This window comes from Diospyros lotus, chromosome 5 (genome assembly GCF_014633365.1).
Source record: "Diospyros lotus cultivar Yz01 chromosome 5, ASM1463336v1, whole genome shotgun sequence".
Lineage (NCBI taxonomy): Eukaryota > Viridiplantae > Streptophyta > Magnoliopsida > Ericales > Ebenaceae > Diospyros > Diospyros lotus.
Genome location: NC_068342.1, coordinates 12,411,521 through 12,438,430, shown reverse-complemented (window position 1 = coordinate 12,438,430; position 26,910 = coordinate 12,411,521). Strand labels below are relative to the sequence as shown.

General features: G+C 34.6%; 3 protein-coding genes across 3 annotated transcripts; all 3 read right to left on the bottom strand.

Moving 5' to 3' along the window:
- Window positions 1-2,125: 2,125 nt before the first annotated feature.
- LOC127801265 (expansin-B18-like) lies at window positions 2,126-4,196 on the bottom strand. The gene is made up of 4 exons (XM_052336207.1): window positions 3,925-4,196; window positions 3,107-3,219; window positions 2,775-2,968; window positions 2,126-2,674 (listed from the first exon to the last, which is right to left on the bottom strand). Exons 1-4 carry the CDS (start codon window positions 4,103-4,105, stop codon window positions 2,344-2,346), a joined length of 819 nt encoding a protein of 272 aa, XP_052192167.1. The 5' UTR covers window positions 4,106-4,196; the 3' UTR covers window positions 2,126-2,343.
- A 7,842-nt stretch (window positions 4,197-12,038) lies between these two features.
- Window positions 12,039-14,130, bottom strand: LOC127801266 (expansin-B18-like). Its single transcript, XM_052336208.1, has 4 exons — window positions 13,858-14,130; window positions 13,040-13,152; window positions 12,696-12,889; window positions 12,039-12,595 (listed from the first exon to the last, which is right to left on the bottom strand). Exons 1-4 carry the CDS (start codon window positions 14,036-14,038, stop codon window positions 12,265-12,267), a joined length of 819 nt encoding a protein of 272 aa, XP_052192168.1. The 5' UTR covers window positions 14,039-14,130; the 3' UTR covers window positions 12,039-12,264.
- A 5,663-nt stretch (window positions 14,131-19,793) lies between these two features.
- Window positions 19,794-21,734, bottom strand: LOC127802121 (cyclin-U2-2-like). The gene is made up of 2 exons (XM_052337814.1): window positions 20,802-21,734; window positions 19,794-20,327 (listed from the first exon to the last, which is right to left on the bottom strand). Exons 1-2 carry the CDS (start codon window positions 21,491-21,493, stop codon window positions 20,078-20,080), a joined length of 942 nt encoding a protein of 313 aa, XP_052193774.1. The 5' UTR covers window positions 21,494-21,734; the 3' UTR covers window positions 19,794-20,077.
- Between the last annotated feature and the right edge of the window lie 5,176 nt (window positions 21,735-26,910).

The window sequence follows — 26,910 nt, the reverse complement described above, 5'->3', positions numbered from 1 at the left end:
TAGGAAATTGATATTTGGGAATAAATTTGATGTTTAGGAACCCGTGAAGCCAAGAATTGAGAAACAGCACGTCTGGCACGTCTCTTAAGTTCGATACGCTTACTAAGATAGTTTAATTTTGAAAGATAAGTGTACTTCTACAAGCTTTGTACGGTTATAAATGATATACCCTTAATTAGGTACTTGATACTACGTAAGTGATTTATGTTTAAAAATCCGATCTTCGGAAATGATTTTATCATATTAATATACTTTGATATGCATCCATCACGTAGACTGCATACATGACATGACTATGAAATGCATATATACACGTTAATATCATTGATCTCGCACATTGAATCCATTTGGGAATATAGACTGGCACTGCTACTTTACCAAGGGTGCCTCCATACACCCCGATTTCGAAAGAGCTAGTCGTAAAAATGGTAAGTAGCATGAAGGGTGCAGTTGACCCTTACGAAGAAGTAAGACATTGCATACATATATGATAAAACATTTTGTACCCTTACTTAGATGGTTCATTATCTAACTCGGGTTATGCCCCTAGAATATTCAAACGTTTCAGTTGAAACTTGCAATGAAGGTACGAAAATCGAAGAAGTGTAATGACACAAGTTGTTGAGAAATGAGCAAGTTGTACCATGTTTTGCTACAGCGTAAATATTTCAAGTATTATGTACTATGTGTTGACAAGAATGTATGTTTCAAGTCGTATTTTGAAAGCTTATATATTGTACCGAGTTTTGAAGAATTTTGTATCAAAAACCATGTTCGGTTACCAATGTATGAGATGCTATGTTCAGGTTTGATTTCAGCTTTCGTTATATAAGATTCTATTTAAACGTAGTATATGAATTGTTTAGTCTTGCACTAAATAGGTTTATGAGAATTTCGAGAATAATTAAATTTAGCATGTGAAAAGGATTTCAAAAAAAATAAATAAATAAGTCTCAAATTTTCTAGATTTCAACACGCTGAGGTGTTACAACATATCCTTCCAATTAACGAAACAAGAGGTATTTTTTAGATTATTGCAAACTTTAGGGGATTGTCTTGTGCTTAAAAGATTTAAGATTTAAGATTTTGGGTTGTAAGTGGAATTAATACTTAAGATTTTATGCAACGTTTTTCCTATAATTCCTTTAATATCTCACACTTGGTACCCATTACATGAACCCTTAGAACAAACTTATCGCAAACCAAACTGTGACACCCCTGAAGCTGAAATAAGTGTAATTGGGTCAATTAAAATGAATTGAGGGACCCGATAGTATAAAATAAAAAAAGAACAAAGTAGTAAAAGTGACCCAAGAAGTAAAATAATAATTTCACACACACGAGTTGGAACCAGGGGACAAAATGCCTAAAAAGTTTTCTCAAAATATTTTGGAATATTGTTGAAAATTCTCTAAATGAGCAAAGATTTTAGGGCATCTGTCTTTTCTACACATGATTACGAAGCGATAATGAATCACAAAAAATAAATAATTAACAATTGTGCTTGAATTAGAGATGTGACCTTGAGGATAAGTGATGGGCTGTCTTGTGGTGTTGAGATCTTTTTACATGGGCCTGAGGCTATAGGAGCCATATATAGGCTACTATTATGGGTTTGATCGGGATGGGGCTCACAAGTATTTAGGGTTTAGAATTTTTGTATTAAAAAATTTAATTAATTAATTAATTTATTATAAGATATAATCTTTAAAATACTTCTTAAGAAGTTTTTTTTTTTATTTTTTTTTTCTTCTTCTACTTAAGCATCACACTTGGTACCCATTTGCATTTGCCTTAATTTAAACATTCAACTGTTGTACATCAAAATTCTCGCCATTTATCCAATTAATGACATTAATGTAATCAACAATAATTTTGTGACAAGACATATAATATGTATAGTTATGTATAATTCTAAATAAAAAGTTACCCCCATTATTTTAATAGCAAGTTGTAATAGAGTGTTTTCTTTCTTCTGTCTATTTATAATACCCCTCTCCTCAACCCACCCCCCCCCCCCCCCATATTTATAATACCCCTCTCCTCAACCCCCCCCCCCAAAGGAAAATAAAAAATGTACCATAGGAACTCATAATAATTACAGAAATATAAATAGTGAAGCATCTTCTCTAAAAATATCATACTCCCTTCAATAATTCATAACTCCACGCAGAAGGGGAGAGGGGAAACAAGTAAAACTAGAGTTTTTTCCACCAGGAACTTAGTCTGCTACTTTATTGGGATTAGCCTAACAAGACAAGCCAAAGTCCCTTCCAAGTAGACTTAATCTCTTGTTCCTTCTTCCAATTATATTATATTATTATAACAAAGTTTTCCAGCAACTCAGACGTTAAAGTTGACCACGGATCGGTAAGTTTTTCCGGGCTGCCAACCGGCCGGTATCACGTTGTTGGCGACTAGGGCTTGGCCGGACTCTCCGACGAGCTTGATGGAGAAAGGGGCTTTCAGCGTAGACCCTGCGTCCAGTTTCCAAACTGCCCCCCATGATTGCTGCATGGGCTGCCATGAATCCGAGTCTAGGGCTTGCTTCAGATTCACGCCGGAGAGGTCGCCGTCTCCGTCTTCGTACTCGATCAGAGTGGCAAAGTAATTAGGGTTTGACCCGGCGTCGACGTGGAAGGCCACCGACGCTCCTGGGTAGTTGCATTCCGCTCTGTAACCACCAAAAACCGAAAATATTCAACATAACCATAAAACAGAAAATATTTAATATAACTGTGATACTATATTATATATATATATATATACACCACCTTATGTACTGAATTGGTAAAACTCCGGCATTCCGGAGCCTGTCAGCCTGGCCGGAAACTGCCATGGCTCCGAAGGCGGTGCCGCTGAGATCAAAATGAACAGATTCGGAGACGCAGCCAGGACACTCATCAGTGATAACCACGGTCACTGGGCTTCCTGAGCATGCAGCATTAGTTTCCGTACTGCATTTCACCTGATCGATTCCAGAGCTCGTATATAGTTATTTAGGTTACTTAAATTAATTAAGAAGCAAAAAAGGAAAACGATATATATATATATATGGGAATTAGGATACAGTTAATTTATTAATTTATATTTGGGTGATCATTACCTGATAACAAGCTCCACAGCCTTTCCCTGATTTGAACAAAGAAGGTCCACCAGCTGATACCATTGAAGAGAATGGAGGTTGATCCACTGCATTTTGATATCCACAAGCCCCACCTAACAACAAATTAAGCAATTTCTCAGGATACATACAAGCATAGATATATATATATATACATGTAATATTGTCTTTTTTTGGGTACAAAAAAACTATATTTAATTTATATAGTTTCAATATTTGTTCAAACAATCCCATATGAAATAAGGGGCAAGGACAAATACTTTATGTAAGTATGAGTTCCATTATATTAATGGAGACTTTGTTATTTTCTATATATGTACACTATATAAGGGGTAACGTGTTTCTTTATCCTAATAAATGAGTCAATTTAGTACGTAGTCTTATTAAATTTTTCTTTTTGTATTTTTTTTATATTTAACATTATTAAAATTAAGCAAACGAGGAAAAAAAAAAGGAAAAATTATCCGGTAGAACCACCCTGCAGTCAGCACACGGTCCATGATATGCATAATGAAAAGATTTTGTATATGAGGTTAATGATATATAATAAATAAAAATTTTAATTAATCATTAACAGTTTTTTTCCAAAGTGAGTCACGAATCACGGCTCATCCATCATTTTGAACCCCAAAGGCCAATCAAAATTGCCCACCATTAAACTTATGCTTTTATTGCGTCATTCTATATATATATATATATAGGTTTTCTGTATAAAATTCCATATAGCTAGGTTATATAATTATATATTAATTAATATGTCATATGCGTGATATATATATGTGTGTGTGTGTGTGTCTTACCGTCGCTTCCGGCTCCGGTGGCGCTTCCGTACCAGGTTGCACCGGCGGGGGACCAGCTGGACTGGAGTTTAGAGACATTAAAGAGCTTGGGATTGAAGCAAGAACAAGGACTCGCAAGGAGAGAAAATAATAGAGCTGTTATTGCCATGAAAAGCAATGGAACGCTGCAAGGGGAAGCCATTAGTTAATTACTAAAACAAGTGGATAAGCCAAGACAAAAGATCGCTTCACCGCTAGCACTAGCAGATGCAGTGTGAATCTGATGGCTTGGATATGTGTAGCCCCGTTGCTATTTATAGAGTGATCTCGGTGCTTAAATATTACTTACATCATCACGCTCTAAATATAAAATATCTGTCTTTTACAAGGGTTAACTTTTATAAAACTTATACTAATCCAATATCATGTTAAGAATATTTTTTTGTATATATGTCTAGAGAATCTTCGTTACCCAACATTCTTACAAGAATGAACTTGTTATTGTTCAATTACAACAATGAATTTATATATAAAAAATCGTCTTATGATGATTCACATATAGTTTATCCGAACAATAGGTGACTATTTGGAGCGATGGATAACTTTATTAGGGGAAGCGATAGTGATGGATAACCCCTCCAAACGATAAATGACCTCTCCTACTGATGGATAACTTGTCTAGAAAGAAGATCGGTTAGGGGTGCGGGTAATGATTCTCATGAAGACCCTCCGATGCTTAAGTTAGCCTCTTGAAAGTATAAAATAATTAGATGCAAAAAAAAAAATGTGAGTATTTGAGATTGTGTATTGAGTAAGGAGGAGGACCCCCCTATTTATAGTGATGAAAGAGACTAACATGTGTCAGGCAGTCCGATATTCTAAGCGAGTAAGTCGGAGGCGATTTTGACTAGGTCTAGCGAAAATGAAGACATGCGAAGCGTCAATATAAGCATATGCATAGACACTAGAATGGGCGCAAAGTCTAGACACAAGCATGCCCATAGCACTGTTGATTGAGGGTCACCCAAGGGTGTTGGACATTGGCCACGACACTCTCGAGTAACCCTCAATCGAGGGTATAATTTTCAGCCACCCCTGAGTGACTGCCACTCGAAGGTGCACGTGATGAATACCCCCACCTAGAAGAAGGGGGTTGATGTGACCCCTCGATCAATCACATGCCTCGAACTCTTACCTACAATTTCTTTACTTATTTTTCCTAATCCACGCTGTTAATTTATTTTGTAGGGCATGCCAAAACTTAATACCACATACTATATTTTCATAGTCATAAAGTAGTAAATTAAAAACAATTAAATCCCTCTCACTTGCTGAGTAATTTCTACGATGTAGGACCCGCCCTCAAAAGAAGTGACGTGGCCCCACAAATTGCCATGTGTTTCTGGCCTTACCCCATACGTTACAATAGGCAAACTTTCAATACCCAAATTTTTCCTGATTGACAAAACATTTCTCTTGAAAATAGAAATCCGTTGAAGTAGCCGTTAATGGGGGTTATAGGCCGTTGAAACTCGCCCATCGAACGGTCACCGTAAGAGCATAGTACCCACGTGCGCGTCACACTCATCCGACGGGCGGGCGTGATATTTGGCGCGGATTTGGGATTTCGTTCGCACGAGTCCTCCGTGATTTCGTGCGCTTGCCAAATTCTTTTTTCACGGTGGTGACGCTCCGTGAATGCGATCCCTTGCTTTTGTCATTATATGGAAAAATTGCAATTTGCTTCGTGTCATTTTTAATTTAGTTTTATCATTTATCCTTTTCCTTTTAAGAAAGTTATATAATGATGTGTCTCCATTATTATAACTTCTCCAAAGGGATAATTTAAATAGGTATAAAATATTTGCATAAAAAGAAGAATGAAAGAAAGTTTTTATGTAAATCGGAGGTAAAAATGCAAGATAATTGATTATGGTCATTGTCGTCTCAATTCTGTTAACTCATTTATTGATTTTTTTCACATTTAACATATATTATGGTATATTTATCTATCATGTCAATAAATTAGAGATATTTCTTTTGTTCGATTGTTAATATTTTGAAAATAAAAGATAATCTCTATCAACATAATGTAATTAATCTACTAAACTAAATGGAGTATGTTTTTCTTCGTATCAATTTAACTTTAAAATATTTAAATTAAATGGAATTTTTCATTTTTATAAAAATTATAAATAAATTTATGCATCAATTTGTTTTAATATATCCTCCTAGGCACTAAACCCATTATATAGGCTACTATTATAGGTAACAATATCAATAGAGAATAAGGAAAAGTCTATTTCAAGAGAAACTAATGTGATTAAAAAAAGTTACACTCCAAGAGAAATTTTTGTTAGAAATTCTATTATAGCTCCCAACTAAAGATCTGCTCAAGGACCATCCGAAAGAATAATTGATAGACCACTATTGTCATCCTGAAAACATAAAAAAAATGCAATTTGTTAAGGATATAACTACAAATAATTGTTATTTATCTTCTTAAAATTGTTGACTGATACTCATCTAAGGGCTTAATGTGTTAGAGAGGGATACTTCCAAAATTATTTTTCCAAGACCCCAGTCAAGTATGGGAAGACCCTCATAAATATTGGTAAGGCAGCAAAGATCCAGTAGAAGAATTCTTGCTTGCCCTAATCACCTATATGTTTAAATGTTAAGAGAGAATTTCATTATTGTAATTCTCAACATACCGAAAGAAATGGACATCAACTAGTTGATTTTATGGCAACTAGTCAGAAAAGGCATAATATTGGGAAAGTTGAATACAAGAACGCATGATAGAAAGAACAAAGAAATATACCCGTTATTCATTAGGGATTCTCCTTTAATTATAGTACTTAATTTTTTGCTTGCACCCAGCTCTTTCAACAGAGCTACAACAACTACAGGATCAGTAGCACTAAGAAGGCCCCCAATCAACAAAGAGGTCTTCCAGCTCCAGTCATATGGAAAAGTGAGTTGCAAAATATGTTTGTATATATTAGCTGAAACAATAATACTTTCTGACAACACAAAAGAGTTCAACAAACCTTAATGGCAGATCTGAGACAAATTGTTGGATTTTTTCCAGCAGACCAGGTGCAATACGACGCCGTTTTGAGGCCCCATGCGGGCAAGCGGGCGGCCGCGTGGCCCTCCTAGCCGTGCCATATGGCAACCGCTGGGCTACTCTCTGCTCTTGTCCGCCACAGCCAATTCCTTTCTCATTTTTTTGATAAAAATGCCATTAAGAAAATTGAGGGAATAAGAATGATGATGTAGCCTTGAATGGGCTATCAAATTATGGCTCTGAAATAAATAAATTATGTGAAGACTAATTGAAATATGAGTATAAATAGGTGAGCATGGGTGTGAAATTGAAGACATGAAGTGAAGAGAAATAAGAGAAGTGGCCGTGAGCTTGAGAAGAAAGACTCAACAGTAAGGTAAGGATATTTAGGAGCTTTAATTTACGTAACTTAATTAAGTTAAAGTTTATCTTAATTAGTTAATTTAATGAGTTAGTTAGTTAGCTAAATTAATTAGTAATTAGTAAGTTAGTTAATTTAAGGGATGATGTCTAAATTAGTTAATTTAATAAATTAGTCAATTAATAACTTAGTGGACTCAGTAGCCAAATGAATTTAGTTATGGGTTGCTAAATTAGTTCTTGACCCTTCTTTGCAAATATTTTGTTAAAGAATTTTGGGTGCGTCGACGGTACAAATCACTAAGAAACACGTATTTTGAGGTAATGGTTTAATATGCTCTGTGTTATGTTACTTTTGTCATGGCTTGCATAAGATGTTAAGGAAGTGCTTAGGTATGGGGTAGTAAATTTCTGACCATGGGAGTCTTGAGATAGGATCTTAGAGGAAACCACTAGGGGCCACCTAGAGCCTGAGGTAGATGCGGTGGTCAAACTTGCATGCATGTTGCACTTCATATTTATCTATGATGTCATGCTTAATAATTTATTGCATTACATATTACCTTTTTTGAGTTCCAGGATTCACCCCTTCATTCCCACTAAACACACAAATAGCTCAGGGTTCGGTAAGGAAAATGTGGTGTATGTTGATGATCAATTGGATGATAAGAGTGGTAATCCATGGTGGGGATGCAGGTCTAGTAGCTTGTAATTATTTTGTTTAATAGTTATGTTAAACGTCGTTTGTACTTATCGGTTGGACTTGTTTCTTTTGTAATAGTGAACCCGTTGTGTGAATGAGTTATAATTGTAGCTTATTAATCTACTTATGAGGCACAGGTCAGATTCGAGACTCGAGTGTCCTTCCGCTGCTTGTCAGTCTTAGATCTCGAGTTCTCGACGGCCAAAGGAGGTGAAGCATGGACCCTACCTAGGGTGCCTACATCATTTCATTAGGGCATAGCCGGCCTTCGGGAGTGGGACATATTGTTATAACCTTGGGTTACGGTGATATCCGGTTGTGGGGATAAGGCGTCACAAGGATCCTACTCATACTCATTTATACTGACACCCCATGCACATTCTTCGTCCTCTTCTCCTACGCAGAATGTTTAGCCGACTCCATATGAGCCAACAGATACTGGCCGAGTTCATCATCGAGTAGAGTTATCCTGCAATCAAAACTGTGATCAGTGAGTATCTTATATATTGTTTTAAATTGATTGTTTGCAATTGTTATACACAGAAATGCATGTTTTTACTTCATAAATAATGGTTTTATAGTTTTTTTTTTCCTAAGGTTGGCCCACCAAGTGTACAATCAAAGATTTGGTAGAGATAATACACTGATGCTTCGCTTTATTAGGATGACGTGCTAGAAATAACACGACGGATGTGGCTAGAAGAATTTAACATTAGTATAATTGCAATTCTTAATTATAAAAAATTTCAATTTAAAATTGTATGCATATTTCTTTTTTAACTTGTTGTAGAAGGAGTTCAAGTGGCAATTTGATGAGAGTGATCGTATATGGATCACTTGGAATAAGTCAGGTCGGAGAAGTTTTAACAACAATTTGAACAATGTTAAATGTGCTGCTGATAAGAGTGACTGGATGGATCCAATCATGTAAAAAGCATTGCAGGCAAAGTGGGATGATGACGAGTACAAAAAAAAGGCTGAACAAAACAAAAAGAATCGCACATTCAAAACTGATGTGTCAGTCCACACAGGCGGATCTATTTCTTTCACCGAGAGTCAAAGGAGGATGATAATTAGTTTTCCTACTTAAATGTTTCTAATTTTAAGAACTTATATAGTGATTTGTATTTTATATTATTTTCTTCATACATTTGTCATGCAAACAAAAAAATTAGACCGCGAGTTCAATGAATTTGAGATTTTTAGGAAAACCCACACTCAAAAGAATGATCAAGGACGAGAAGTGCGGGTTGATAATAGATTAAATGGCGTTGCGGTAATTGTATTTACGTACATCATTAAAATTTAATGAATTTTTGTTATTAATTTACAACGTCAATGTTTTAATTTATATAGGAGGTGCTTGAGAGATTAAGCATAAAGACATCTTCAGCATCAGTCGGTAGCAATTCATCATTTTCAATTGCAGTCGACGAACACCACATCTTTTATCAGGTTATTTCTAGTAGGAACAAGAAGAGTTATGTCTACGACCACGACTCTCAAACTAATAAGTTCTACCCGATTGCATCTCTAGTAGTTCATATGGGTCCATGTCACATGATTTAGAACAAATGAGACTGAGGTTCATCTAGATTAACAAGGAGCTACATTTCACTTGGAACGAGAATGAGGAAATAAGATAGACGATGACCGAGAATAAGGAAATAAGATAGATTAACAAGGAGTTGCATCTGTAGTAGTTCATATGGCTCCATGTCACATGATTTAGAACAAATGAGACTGAGGTTCATCCAGATTAACAAGGAGCTGCATTTCACTTAGAACGAGAATGAGGAAATAAGATAGATGATGATCGAGGTGCAAAGTAGGAACCAAGAGTTGACACAGACGGTCACCCAAATAACTACAGAGAATGTACAGTTACGTGAGTGGCAACAACAGATGATTGCATGGAAGGATCAGATAAATATAATGATGTTCATAATATTAAAACAATCTACAACTACTGTTGGACCGTTGACAAGTTTGTTGGGTGGGGACCAGTTTTATGATGATGAAGGTAACGAGGGTGATGAGGAACAAAATGCAGATATCAATAATGATGATTGTTAATTATAATTGAATATTTATGATTATATTACATTAATTAAATTAATCGACTTAAATTTCATATTTATTTTTATTATCTTACATATTTATATGAATTTAAATTTAAAATATTTTAATTTTAATTTTTGTTTCGAAATTAATGATTATATAAATAAATTTTCAATTTCTATTCAATTAATTAAAATCAATTTTTAATTATCAGAAATTTTATTTATATATATTTATATTATTTAAATTTTTATTTATATAATTTATTATTCTTTTATTTACGTTTAAATTTTTATTTTTTTTCTTGAATCAATGATGGAATTATATCCGTCGCTAAATTTTAGCGATGCCAATTTTAGTGACAGAATTTGTCCGTCACTAAATTTGTCACTGAATAAATTAGTGACGGAATTTAAAGTTTTAGTGACAAAATTTTTCATCACTAAAAGCTAGATTTGTTGTAGTGACTATTGTAGTTGGAAAAGATGAACAAGTAGTTGCCAAAAACTGCAATTGATGTTGTCGACGTCGACTGCAAATGGCTAACAATGGGCGACGACAATAGTGATGGTTGCGTCAAATATATATATATATATATATTTGCTCATGTGTATATGTGAGTCTCACATATATTATTAATAATATATTACACTTGACATGCCACATCACCTAGAACACATGTTCTTTAAATTAATTTTACGTGTTGAATAAAATTATATCCAATTGAATAAATTGAGATCGAATTGTTAAAATTAAAAGGATTAGACTAGATTACAAATTTGTGAAAAATTTTGAATTTTTTTTACTATTAGCCCTTGAATTTAACGCGGGTTTTAATATCATTTTACATATCCTTCCAATTAACAAAACAAAATTTATTGGGATAGGAGGTATTTTTTAGATTATTGCAAACTTTAGGAGAATGTCTTGTGCTTAAAAGATTTAGCAATATATACAAATGTCAAACATTTTGGGTTGTACGTGAAATTAATACTTAAGATTTTATGCAACGTTTTTCCTTTAATTCCTTTAGTATCTCACACTTGGTACCCATTACATGAACCCTTAGAACAAACTTATAGCAAACACAAACTGTGACACCCCTGAAGCTGAAATAAGTGTAATTGGGTCAATTAAAATGAATTGAGGGACCCGATAGTATAAAATAAAAAAAGAGCAAAGTAGTAAAAGTGACCCAAGAAGTAAAATAATAATTTCACCACACGAGTTGGAACCAGGGGACAAAATGCCTAAAAAGTTTTCTCAAAATATTTTGGAATATTGTTGAAAATTCTCTAAATGAGCAAAGATTTTAGGGCATCTGTCTTTTCTACACATGATTACGAAGCGATAATGAATCACAAAAAATAAATAATTAACAATTGTGCTTGAATTAGAGATGTGACCTTGAGGATAAGTGATGGGCTGTCTTGTGGTGTTGAGATCTTTTTACATGGGCCTGAGGCTATAGGAGCCATATATAGGCTACTATTATGGGTTTGATCGGGATGGGACTCACAAGTATTTAGGGTTTAGAATTTTTGTATTAAAAATTTTAATTAATTACTTAATTAATTATAAGATATAATCTTTAAAATACTTCTTAAGAAGGTTTTTTTTTTTTTCTTCTCCTACTTAAGCATCGAAATCTTTTCAAGATTGAATTGTTATAAGCAACCATTTGCATTTGCCTTAATGTAAACATTCAACTATTATACATCAAAATTCTCGTCATTTATCTTATTAATGACATTAATGTAATCAACAATAATTTTGTAACAAGACATATAATATGTATAGTAATTATGTATAATTCTAAATAAAAAGTTATCCCATTATTTTAATAGCAAGTTGTAATAGAGTGTTTTCTTTCTTTTGTACAATAAAAAATGTACCATATATAGGAACTCATAATAATTACAGAAATATAAATAGTGACGCATCTTCTCGAAAAATATCATATTCCCTTCAATAATTCATAACTACACGCATAAGGGGAGAGGAGAAACAAGTAAAAGTAGAGAGTTTTTTCCACCAGGAACTTACTCTGCTACTTTATTGGGATTAGCCTAACAAGACAAGCCAAAGTCCCTTCTAAGTAGACTTAATTTCTCGTTCCTTCTTCCAATCATATTATGTTATTATAACAAAGTTTTCCGGCAACTCAGACGTTAAAGTTGACCACGGATCGGTAAGTTTTTCCGGGCTGCCAACCGGCCGGTATCACGTTGTTGGCGACTAGGGTTTGGCCGGACTCTCCGACGAGCTTGATGGAGAAAGGGGATTTCAGCGTAGACCCTGCGTCCAGTTTCCAAACTGCCCCCCATGATTGCTGCATGGGCTGCCATGAATCCGAGTCTAGGGCTTGCTTCAGATTCACGCCGGAGAGGTCGCCGTCTCCGTCTTCGTACTCGATCAGAGTGACAAAGTAATTAGGGTTTGACCCGGCGTCGACGTGGAAGGCCACCGTCGCTCCTGGGTAGTTGCATTCCGCTCTGTAACCACCAAAAACCGAAAATATTCAACATAACCATATAACAGAGAAAATATTTAATATAACTGTGATACTATATTATATATATATATATACACCACCTTATGTACTGAATTGGTAAAACTCCGGCATTCCGGAGCCTGTCAGCCTGGCCGGAAACTGCCATGGCTCCGAAGGCGGTGCCGCTGAGATCAAAATGAACAGATTCGGAGACGCAGCCAGGACACTCATCAGTGATAACCACGATCACTGGGATTCCTGAGCATGCAGCATTAGTTTCCGTACTGCATTTCACCTGATCGATTCCAAAGCTCGTATATAATTATTTAGGTTACTTAAATTAATATTAAATATTTAAGAAGCAAAAAAGGAAAACGATATATATATGTATATATGGGAATTAGGATACAGTTAATTTATTAATTTATATTTGGGTGATCATTACCTGATAACAAGCTCCACAGCCTTTCCCTGATTTGAACAAAGAAGGTCCACCGGCTGATACCATTGAAGAGAATGGAGGTTGATCCACTGCATTTTGATATCCACAAGCCCCACCTAACAACAAATTAAGCAATTTCTCAGGATACATACAAGCATAGATATATATATATACATGTAATATTGTCTTTTTTTGGGTACAAAAAAACTATATTTAATTTATATAGTTTCAATATTTGTTCAAACAATCCCATATGAAATAAGGGGCAAGGACAAATACTTTATGTAACTATGAGTTCCATTATATTAATGAAGACTTTGTTATTTTTTATAAATGTACCATATAAGGGGTAATGTGTTTCTTTATCCTAATAAATGAGTCAATTTAGTACGTAGTCTTATTGAATTTTTTTTTTTTTTATATTTAACATTATTAAAATTAAGCAAATGAGGACAAAAAAAAAGAAGGAAAAATTATCCGGTAGAACCACCCAGTCAGCACGCGGTCCATGATATGCATAATGAAAAGACTTTGTATATGAGGTTAATGATATCTAATAAATAAAAGTTTTAATTAATCATTAACAGTTTTTTTCCAAAGTGAGTCACGAATCACGGCTCATCCATCATTTTGAACCCCAAAGGCCAATCAAAATTGCCCACCATTAAACGTATGCTTTTATTGCGTCATTCTATATATATATATATATATATAGGTTTTCTGTATAAAATTCCATATAGGGTTATATAATTATATATTAATTAATATGTCATATGCGTGATATATATATATATATGTGTGTGTGTGTGTGTATGTCTTACTGTCGGTTCCGGCTCCGGTGGCGCTTCCGTACCTGGTTGCACCGGCAGGCGACCAGCTGGACTGGAGTTTAGAGACATTAAAGAGCTTGGGATTGAAGCAAGAACAAGGACTCGCGAGGAGAGAAAATAATAGAGCTGTTATTGCCATGAAAAGCAATGGAACGCTGCAAGGGGAAGCCATTAGTTAATTACTAAAACAAGTGGATAAGCCAAGACAAAAGATCGCTTCACCGCTAGCACTGCCACTAGCAGATGCAGTGTGAATCTGATGGCTTGGATGTGCGTAGCCCCGTTGCTATTTATAGAGTGATCCCGGTGCTTAAATATTACTTACATCATCACGCTATAAATATAAAATATCTGTCTTTTACAAGGGTTAACTTTTATAAAACTTGTACTAATCCAATATCATGTTAAAGAATATTTTTTGCATATATGTCTAGAGAATCTTCATTAGGTAACATTCTTACACGAATTAACTTGTTATTGTTCAATTATAACAATGAATTTATATATGGAAAATCGCCTTACGATGATTCACTTGTAGTTTATCTGAACAATTGATGACTTTTTTAGGGGGAGCAATAGTGATGGATAACCCATCCGAGTGATAAATGACCTCTCCTACCAATGGATAGCCTGTCTAAAAAGAAGATCGTTTAAGGGTGTGGGTGATGATTCTCACGAAGACCTTCCAATGCTTAAATTAATCTCTTGAAAGTATAGAATAGTTAGATGCAAGAAGAAAATGCGAGTATTCGAGATTGCATATTGAGTAGGGAGGAGGACCTCCCTATTTATAGTGATGGAAGAGGCCAACATGTGTCAGGCGATCCGATATTCTAAGCGAGTAACTCGGAGGAGATTTTAACCAGGTGTGGCGGAGATGAAGGCATGCGGAATGCCGACATGAACATGTGCACATGCACTCGAGTAGGTGTAGGGGCATAGGCACAGGCCTGCCCATAACACTATTAATGACTGAGGGTCATCCAAGGGTGTTCGTCGTTGGCCACGACACCCCCAAGTAACCCTCAATCAAGGGTATAGTTTTCAGCCACCCTCGAGTAACTGAAAACTATATCATTTGTTTTGTGTCATTTTTTAATTTACTTTTATCATTTATCCTTTTCTCTTAACAAAGATATATAATGATGTGTCTCCATTATTATAAATTAAAGGAAAAGCAAAGGTTTAGAATTTAATAATGATGCGTCTCCATTATTATAAATTAAAGGAAAAGCAAAGGTTTAGAATTTAATAATGATGTGTCTCCATTATTATAACTTCTTGAAAGGATAATTTAGGTATAAAATATTTGTGTAAAAGGAAGGAAAAGAGAGAGAGAGAGAGTTTTGATGTAGATCTAAGGTAAAAATGCAGGATAATTGATTATGGCCATTGTCGTGTCAATTCTTTTAACTAACTTATTGGTTTTTTTCACATGCACTTAATATATATTGTGGTATATTTACCCTATCATGTTAATAAATTAGAGGTATTTCTTTTGTTCGATTGTTAATATTTTGAAAATAAGAGATAATCTCTATCAACATAATGTAATTAATCTATTAAGCTAAATGGAGTATATATGTCTTTTTTCTTCGTATCAATTTAACTTAAAAATATTGAAATTAAATGGAATTTTTCATTTTTATAAAAATTATAAATGAAATGTATGAGTCAATTTGTTTTAATATATATATATCCTCCTAGGTACTAATGAAATCCATTAACAATTTGTAATTAATAGCTAGTTTAAATATTACAAGCATATAGTACTCTAATTCAAGTCTTTACTTTCTATCAAGAATGGGACAAATTTTATGGGACAGTTTTTTAATCTATATGTACGTGCCTATATGTATGATGACAATCACACATGAATGATCTTTGAATTTACGTCAATAGATAACCGACCTTCTTCCACACACCACATGGGTAGTGACATGGGATGATGGAACATTACGGGGTCTTTTCTTCTTTTTTATTCCGCCCTTTTTCCGGAGCTTTTTTTTTTTTTTGAGCTTTAAAATGTATATATTTATCCTGTTTAGCTAGTAATTAAAATTGTTGTAACATATTTTAATACTTGTTGCCATAAGTTTAATTATATGATGAATAATGATATTGGTTGAGGATTGAATACTTAAAATAGTCAAATTAATTAATAAGAAATCATCTGGCATGATGTGAATAATAATTTGTCCTTTCCATATACATACATGCAGTATTTGAACGTACCATCAAATTTACCATTTGTCCGCTTTTCTACCTATATATATAATAATTGTAATTGCATTTGGGTTGTCATTAGTCGCGTACCTTTTGAAAATTGATGCTGGTTTTGATTGATGTCGGATTACACATTAAGATTGGACTCGAATTTTTATAAAATTCTGATTTAAGGACTAAATAAATTCATTTGAAGGGATGGCCTAATTCGATCTCACCTTGTGTTTATCCTTCTTCTTCTTTTTTTTATGTAACAATTTTAAATCTTTCAAGTCATGGGTCATCCTTAGAAGGAGGAGCGTTGACAAAATACAAGCAAGTTTTACTTGGTAGGCTAAGAAAAGTAAAAAGAAGAGAAAGAAGAAAGGAGAAAGAATTATACTCACAACAGTGTGTGTGAGTGAGCACTGAGCACCCACCCACTCCCCTATAATAGTTAATGGGCTGAGAAAAATGGGCTGGATTTTGTCCAGCTAAAGTCAGCCCATAAAGTCTAGAACATAGCCCATTCTTAAAATCACTCCACATTCTTAAAAATGGGCTACATTCAGATATTGATTAAATTTATAAGGCCCGTTTGAGAGAATTGTCTCATTTTCAGTCTTCCCATTTAGATCATGCCTATGATATGATACGATTGACAATCTTATTTGAAATTTGTAAAAGTTAGACAACGCGCTCAATTATTGTCTATAGATCCAAGTGTACCCTAAAACCTATTAATATTATCACTTTATTATTGATTTATTGCTAAATTTGGTTGTATAGAAATAAAAATGAAAAATATTTTTGATACAAAATAAAAACAGAGAAATAGCATTTTGCCAAAAAAAATAGAAAATAGAAACATCGAGTAAAGTGTAAATTAAAAAAATATAATTTTTTTTAAATATAAATTTTAATATAAAAAATAATTATTTAAAAAATTTTAATTAAAAGTACAGCATGTTAAAGTTAATGTACAATTTTATTTTGATAATACATATATAAATAATATTATGAGAAATATTTTTAATGTGTAATTAATTTTTATATAATATTTTGTGTATAATTATTATATATATACATATTATATTATAAGGATTAATTAATTAATTACAAAGAAATTTTGAAAATTGTCAATCAAATGGAGGAGATGGGTTGCTGTAGGCGCATTATTGCACTTGCAAAGAAGAAAATGGATAAAGGGGAATTGTTCCCTTATTGGTTGTCGAGATTTGCATATAAATATATGTTATATATTTTGTAATATATTTTATATTAAGAAAAAAGACAGTAGCCCCAACGCCATTAATCTTATTTCTTGGCTCCTCCAATTTTGTATCTTCTTTCGATTTTCACTGTCCGTCCAGCAACGTAACAACCTTCTTTCTTAATTAATCTCTCTCTCTCTCTCTCTTTCTCTCTTTGGCCTCCTTCCTACCTACACACGTATGTATATATATATATATATATATGAGCAACAAGAAGCAACAATGGCCAAAAGCAAAGGAACGGGGAGTGAACAGCAAGTTCTGATGCATGGCGTGAAACTTTGGGATTCGAAAACACAAAAAAATTTAAAGAAGAATACTGAATATTGAAACTTATCGATCGTCGAAAACGCATTTCTATCCATTTTTTATGTTATGGGTATTTTTCGCACCACTACTTATGGGCTAGGCACAACCCAGCAAGCCGATCCAATTGTCAGAAGCCGAATAAGTCCAAGGCCGAACTCGTCAGAACAAAGCCACACGTCGCCAAAACTCGAACTCAGATCGTGGATCCAAGCAAAGCTTCCAACAAGCTCCCAGCGATGCTTTCAACTCGCCGGCCGAACCTTTCAGCTTGCATAACAATATTGTTACTGAATAATCGGAGATAGAGACCCATCTATTTTATCTTATGTAAACTAGATCCCTGATAATACGGAGTCCATTCTCGATTTTATGGAATTGATAAAGACATCTTGTCCCCATGATGTCATCTACTCACTTTTGTATTTTATACAATTATAAACAGCTCTCACTATAAATAGGGGTCAAAAACACCATTGTAGAGAAAAACAACAAAAATAGTATACTGTTACTCTGCCGGAATAATCAAAGAACAGTCATAGAGTAGGCATCATTCTGGTCGAACCACGTAAAATCTTCTCGTGTATTTTCTATCCCGTTCCTCCTCCTTGCGTTTTGACTTATTACCTTATTGTGGGCTTATGAATCATCATCAATTAATTTTAAGTGTCGACATTTTGTAATTTGTGAAACGCTCTTGAAATATTTCACAAATTGTAAAAATGGACTAAAAAAACATTTCGAACTGTCTTTCTCATTCCTAAACCATGAAATGGTTTGGAAACATCGAAACAAAACTCCAAACCATTTCTGTGCTTGAGAGCTGCTAGAATAGTCATTTGTCATTTTGGTTCAAACTAAATGAATAATAATGTAGGGTACATATATCTTGCCATTAGCTTCTCAATTCTGAAGCTTGGACATTAAAATAAAGAGAAGATACCATGGGATGACTCACCTTTTGCTTTTCCTTTTTAAGTTGTGAAAGATGACAAAACTTCCGACTTTCGATGCAACATTGGTTGAACTTACCTTGAGGACCCAAACTTATCGCACTACTTTTTTTGTAAGTACTTGATTTTAACAAAGGCACGAGGGTCCATTCATTCAGTATAAAGTTTTTGTATCAAAATAGAATGGGGAGTGGGGGACAAAGGATCTACGTAGAAGATCTTGGAAGTCTTTGTTTAAGGACTTTACCTACTTTTCCTTGTTTCTATCGGAAAAAGACAGGCGGATGGACAAATGGGACTTTGGTGATAATTCTCTTTTGGGCCATTGTTAACTCAAAAATGTTATTTATATATTGATATAAATGGTCTGCAATTATTTATTGAATAATGAAAAATTATCAGTCAATAAATAATCACTAATGAATTTTTGATTATTAATACTGAGTAAGTGTCAGCATGCAATGTGAAAATTTCGTGTTTAAAATAGTATTTTTTTCATTGTTTATATATATACAGAGAAGAAGAAGAATTTTTTATAAGTTGGTGGGATAGAGGGACCTTTAATTAGGATTTAGGCAAGTCTGAGTTGTATGAAGAATAAAGTAAGAGGTTGGTGGTTTGGAAGTGCACTAAAAAAAAGCCATCCATCTACAAAGTGGTTGAGATGGGAAGAAATTAGAGACAATGCAGTCCTGCCTACTCTTGTTTTGTTTCTCACTTACATTTGGAGTGCATTTTTCTCTCTCTTTTGTTTAGTTATGGTACAATTATTATCATTAATCTACTGAAATATATATATAGGGAAAAGAACTTGCAGAAATACCAAGGAAGAGGAGCATTGATTTACCATAGGTTCAATTTCATTAGGTTTTACTCAGGATAGGAACAATCATCAAACCTACAATCACAAAAAAATAAAAAAATCTATCTAGGGATAAATGACAAGCGACAATATTGCACTTAAGCTGAGACTGAAAGCTCCAGAATCATACTTCTTGCATGGTAGGTGTATGCATACTCAGGGTGGTCTGGTTACTGTAAGATTTTGTAGCACTAGGAGTCTAGGATTGGTATAATAATGTTCATTTATGATTATCTTATTTGTTGGTGATTAACTGATGCCCTTATCATGATTCAATGGTGGAGAGCTTATTAAGTAAAATTGAGATGTCTTTTTATTATACAATAACAGAACATATAAACAAATTGTTGACAACATAAATAAGAGTAAAGCAAGTTCACATTCTCACTCTTGCTTTTATCCATTGTTATACATAACAAAATAAACACTCAGGAGCAATGGCCAACAAGCATCAAAATTACTAATATACTACAAAAAATGACAATAAAGATATATACATAATACATGAACATTTTGGGCTAGCTCCAATGAAACTCCTAAAACAGGGGAAGCTGCCAAAGCAAATTTACAATTGAAAACTCTGTACACTCCTAAACAGGGTATTAATCAGTCTAGGAGAGAAGACATCTGGTTTGGTACTTTTGCCTTGATTTGATTTCTTGAGCACATCTCAAAGTCCTCTCTACATGGTAACCTCCTCCAAAGCTCACTTCCCTCTCCAAATGGCAGCAATAGCTCTCAAACACACTCACATTCACATGCAGCTTGAATTCCATCATGAACAGAAACTCCACCTCCAGTTTGTTCATTTCCTTCGTTGTTATTCCCCCTACGCTTGCAAAGTAGGAGTTCCTATAGTTCCTGCACAAACCCAACACCATACAAAATTTTTCAATTCAATTTCCTTCTCAAAATCAAGTTTCCCTCATTTTCCTTTCTCTTTCTCAGGTCCCAAATTGTTAGATACCTCAAACTTGAGTGGTTTGATATAGAGACAAGAGTTTCTCGTATAGAACTCAATTTGATTGTTGGTACAGGATAAGGGTATTTATTAAAGACTTAATTCAGTTGGAGTTGTTCATATATTTATAGGGGAAGTTTCATAGTTTCAATTGTTAATAAACCGCACCAATAATATATGAAATGATATAGCTAAGTTATGGTGTTTATATGCACAGAGTTAGGATAAATAGAGTCCATGGAGTTACCGGGTGTAATAAGTTCATTCATAGGAGCTGAGATTCATATGATTTTCAATTTTGTCTTATTTTCTGTTGATTTATGCGTGTATCCGATCCTTAAACAATCAACAAAAAAAGAGGGATGGAAACTCACATGTCCTCCACGTACTTGGAGGCCAACATGACGGTGGTGATGAGCAGCCGGTGCACATTGCGGGCGGCGATTCTGAACTTGGGATGGTTCTGGCAAAACCTGTCAATATAAACGTACGCAACCACGAACACCGGCGCCGCGGCTCCGGTGTACCGGAAAATCCTCTCCAGATAGCACTGAATGGTCAAGTCCGGAGTCTCGCTGCTCTCGAAAATCCCGGCCCTGGAGAGAGGCCATCTCGTTGTGGTCCAGTTCTTGGCGATCCTCTCATTCCTGGCGATGGTTCTATCAATGAGAGAAGCGAGGACAGAAATAACCAGTGGGGCGTCGGGGTGTTTGCACGTCGGCAAGGAGTAGAGATCGGAGCGGAGCTTTCTGGGAGAGATGGGAAGTAGAGAAGACGAGGCGGCCATGAAAGTTGAGAGAGAGAAAGAGAGAGAGGGTGGGGGATAGATTAAGAGAATGAATATAGGAATCAAGGAAGGGGTTTGGGATGGCATGGATTTATTTATACAGAGATTGAGAGAAGCTTGCTTGGCGTTGGCGCTGTGTTGCGGCTGTTGGGTGAATAATAAAGAAAAGTGAATTTGGGACATCTGGAAGCGGAAGGTGGATGGAAATTGGGGAATGGAGAATGGGCAGGTGGGCAGAATTAAGATATTATCATCCTCCATCTCCATCTCCATCTCCATCTGGATCTGCTACTGTTAATTATTTAAATTACTATTTTACGTTTTGCTGGAGTCTTTGGACTGACTTTGGATGGGAGCTGGGAGCTCGGAGCTGGCCGACAGTGGGTTGACGGCAAGGGTAGAGTGGGAAATGGTCAGATCCGCGAGGTCTCTTTTTGGGTCGTGGAATTTACAGAGGCAGTCTGAGTCTGGGAGGGAGAAGACTTATGTAATCGGCGAGATTTTTGTTGTGCTAAACAGAACTTTTTCATCGGTTTCTAGGCACAATGTCACACGCCATTGGTAAATAGTTGCATAAATAGTTAATGAATTTTATATTAAGATAAAAAAATTATTAAACTTTAATTTATAATTAAAATATAACTAAATTTTAATTTTATAATTATTGTTAATTACCGTTAAAAGATATTAATAAAATGTTTAAGATGTCTAACAACTTGTTAAATAGTACAAATGCTCATTAAATTTTTTATAAAAATATAAAAAAACTACTAAACTTTATACTATGTATAAAAAAAAATAAAGAAGTGTGGGAGCACCACGTGGCCGCCCGAAGGAGTGCCACGTGGCGAGTTCCCCCTGGTGACCAAAGGAGGCCACCCAGGGGGATGCTACCCCTCAGTGAGGGTCACTCGGGGGTAGCAGCAAGGCGCGCCCCCAAGTGACACTTGGCAGGCGCGCAAGGCGCAACCCCCCGCATGCGTTGCTAGGCAGCATGCAGTTGCCTGGTGGAGGCTACACCCCTGCCCACTCGGGGGAACCCTCCCCCCCCCCCCGAGTGACCTTATTCAAGGGGAGGTCGCGCCTTAGTACGCGGCTCAGCTGCCCCCACGCGTGGCCCTGCGCGCACCCCAGTGCATGTGGCCGCTCGCAGGCGGCCAATTTGCACCCGGCCCCGTGCACCCGCGCACACGGCCCCTCGTGCTCCCTTTCCCCGCGTTCACACATACCCCCGAGTGAGGGTCACCCAGGGTACCGCACTGACATCCACGTGCCCCATATTCTTGTGCCAACGCCTCCAAGATAATCAGCCTAAAACTACTTCCTCGAGACTTAGTCAAAGCCTCTCCGAGATTCTTACTGCAAAGCTCGGGACACGCGACACAAGGATGCCCCTCCTCTTGCTATAAATAAGAGGTCACTTTCCCTCATTTGGTATGCAACCTCTCACTCTCATACTTACTTTTTGTCTTCAAGCATTTCACTTCTACAAAGGACTAACTTAAGTATCGGAGGGTCCACGCGGGGATTCTCACCCGCGCCTCTAATCGATTTTCTTTCCAGCAGGTCACCCATCACTGTCGTGACCCCCGAGAGACTCATTCATCGCTCTCAAACTAGCTAATGAACTCACTCATCGCTATCGTGACCCCCCGAGAGACTCATCCATCACTGTCGTGAACCCCCGGGAGACTCATCCATCGTTGTCACTCCATCTCGGGAGACTCACCCATCTCTCCTGATAATTACTCATCGTTTGGACAATACACATGTCACCCATGGCCCGAAGGAGTCATTCATCGCTTAGATACACCATACGAGAGTCATTCATCGTTGGATCAGCCACACGAGGGTCATCCATCGGCAGTTTCCCCTTTTACAAATTTATTGTTGTAACCGTGCAACAACAATACTAAATTACAAAAAAGTTATTGAATTTTGTATTAAAGTATAAAAATGTCACTAGACTTTGCACTAAAGTAAAAAAAAGTTAGTATTTCATTATATTATTTTAACAAAAATTGACGATAGTTATGAAATTATATACTAAATTGAAGTTGACTTTTTGGTTACAAATTGAAATTTAGTGATCTTTTTGTATCTTAATGCAAAATTTAGTGACAATTTATACTTATGATAATTGTGACCCAAAATTCAAGTTCATATAATTTGAAAATTATTATGATTTGAAATTTTTTGAATGTCGTACGTTTGCTCACGTTGATGATGGAAAATTGGAATCAAGATATTATAGATGTGTCTTCCTTGGTTATAAATATAGTGTTATGGGTTTTAGCAGAAATATTATATTTGTTAAAATTGTCATGCTTTGTGGTTTGTCTCCAAAAGAATCTAACACTTCAGATAAGTAAAGTTCTTACTAAATTCAATATGCAGAAGACTAAACTTATAAGTACTCCATTAGCCATACATTTTAAGCTTTCATCTAGCTTGTCTCCACAATTTGATGTTGAAATTGACAAAATGTCAATGATTCCATACGTTTTGTCAATGATTCCATACGCTAGTGCGGTGAGTTGTCTCATGTATGCTACAATTTGTACAAACTCAAATCTAGCTCATGGAGTGGTCATTATTAATAGATATATGTCTAACCTAGTTCAATGGATTTTGCGATATTTGTGTGTTACTGTTGATACATGTTTATAATTTGAAAAAGCTAGAGATTGAGTAATATGTTTTGTTGATTCTGATTTTACAAGAGATCCTGACAAGAGAAGATCATTTACTGGGTATGTTTTTACTATTCGTGGTTGTACTATTAGTTAGAAGGCTATCTTAAAGTCCACTATTGCCTTAACTACTGTTAAAACTAAATATTTGACAATTATTGAGGTTATTAAAAAAGTCATTTGGCTAAAAGGATTTATCGATGAAATTAGTGAAAATCTTCAAGACATTTCAATTTATTGTGATAGTTTAAGTGCTATTTTTCTTACTAAAGATCAGATATTTCATAAAAGAATGAAGTACATTGATATAAGATATTATTTTATTTGAAATATTATTACTCGTGATAAAGTTATTGTGAAAAAAATTAGCACTCATGATAATCTTGTAGGTATGTCAACTAAGTTTCTCTCTTTGCAAAGTTTAAGTATCGTGTGAATTTAGTTGGTATTTATTAAGGAAATTAATTTTTCGTGATTTTGTTGAAAGAAAAAATTATGGATAATTTCATATTTGAATTTTATATCAAAGTGGAGATGGTGATAATTGTGATTCAAAATTCAAGTTCACCTATAATGGAGACTTATAATTTGATCGTAATTAAGATTTTAATTTTGGCAGTGATTAGGGTTCATCTCTAATTAAAAAATTTATGTTCGTGACTCATTTTATAATTAGAATATAATTTTTTGTATTCATTTATAGATAAGTGTTAAATTTATAAATAGATATTTAATATCTTAAAATTATTATAATAATATTGTTTTAGTAATTTTTTTATTTATTTGTACGTTGGATGTTTGTCCGTGTATGTGAAATTCTAAGACAATTTGGATGGGTGGTGGAAAAATAAAATAATATAAAATAAAATAGTAGATTGAGCAGGCGATGGCAATGTAGGGTTGAAGCAGTTCTTGAAACCAACAACAACAACCATGCAAAGCTGTCTGTCTACACATTTGACATATCACTCGGAGAAATGATTGATGGGACGAGGAGATGACAAAAATCAGGTTGGCATGGCATGACATGACATGACGTGATATGATTTGGTATGTCTTCCCTCTTTCAATTAAGTACACTCTTCCAAAATAGGAAAAAAAAAGGGACAAAAACGTCCATTCAATCTCTAAGGTGCAATTATTCAATCTCCATTTGATTGGTTATATTTTTTTTTTGAAAAATAATTATTTTTATTTAAATTTTAATTTTTGAGATATTTAATTGATTAAATTTTTCTGATAAATTATTTTCTCACTTTAGTCGCATGAGGTTATTTTTTTATTTTTACTAAAATTTTTTTGTTAAGAAATTAAAAAATAGTTCAAGTCTTCATCATCTCTCTGTTGTTATATGCATCGAAGAGTCAATCTAATGGGACAAAAAAAGCACGAGCAAATATCGCGAGGAGGAGGAGGAGAGCAACCGCCAATCACAATAAAGAAAAGGAGTGTAGTCAGTGACAAAATTTGAGGAGAAGTGACAAAGATAGACACGTTTGATTTGGATAAAATTTGGAAAAAAAGAAAGGGAGATACGGAAGGAGCCAGGGTCAAGAAGATGGGTTTTAGGTGGGGGTGGGAGTCAGACTCGGCACTTTAATTTCACATAAAATAATGGTAATTAAACACTAAAATTTAAAAAAATATAATAATTGTTAAATAAAAAATTAAGTCAATCAAACACTCTTAATTAATAATTTCTATACAAATTATTTCTACACAATTCAATTGCTTAAAACTTATTTTCTTTCCATACTTATAATCAAACGCACCCTAAGATCATTTAACCAAATTCCAAGCACAATTATGTACCATTTATACATGTATCATGTACATGGAAATGGTCCTATGTTATACACTTTCTATTTTTAGGATAGTTTTAATTAGATATTATTATATTAAAGATAATCTTTAATATGCACAAGGTTAATATGTATTGAAGTCGAATTATAGACATCGTTTGGATTTGAGAATTTTCATTTGCGGCTGCGGGAAACACGAGTAAGTTGTGATTGATGATCCGGTTTTCAAATTAAACCAAATTAGACACTTTCAGAGAAAAATTACTTATAGTGTGGACCTATGACTCATGTTGGGTTGAGAGAAGAAATAAGCAAATTTTGGTGACTTGTATACGTTTTTAAGTTCGTTGTCCTTTTAGGTAAATTTTTAACATTGAGTATTTAGTTTTTAATACGTAATATTTAACATTATTAAGTCAATTAAAATTTGACAGAATTTGAGAACCCTTTAAATTTTGGTGATGACTAGTAAAATAGATAATTATGCTTAGGAATTCTTTTTAATTATTATTAAGGTGTCAGGGGCATGGTATATGGGCTCTGCTTGCTATTTCCCAGAGCCCATATGTTAGAATTTCAAACGCATCCACTTAATTATGCTTAAATAACGTCAAAACATGAGATTAACAAAAAAGTAATTTTACTATATTGGTGTCTTAAAAGGCATATATATATATATATTATATATATTTAATAAGAATTGCTAAGGAACACCCCCCCCCCGGGCCTGAGACTTTTTTATATATGGGCCGGGCCCAATTTATATATTACTTGGTCCTATACTATGCATGTAGTTCTTGTATGCTAAATATGATGACAGATGATGGCATAAAACAGGTTGAAAAATCCAAGCATGTGGCCATCTAAAGCCGATGACATCATCTACTATCATTCATAAAGTAGCTCCAAACCAATTCCCCCCTTTTAGGGCAAATAGAGAAGCCCATAAGACGAGAACTCCACCCCCCCCCGGGGGGTAAGAATTCAAACCTCTTTAAGGGAGAAATCAGACATAAATGCGACGTATAATTCAAAAATATAATTAATTGAATCATTAAAAATGTAAATTATTAAAGTATAATAAATATAAATATTATTATCAAAATACTGACAATAAATTTATTTAAATAAAAATATCGTTGTCAAGTCTTAATGTGAATTATTATTTATACACTTTTTTAATGTGAATTATTAATAAGTT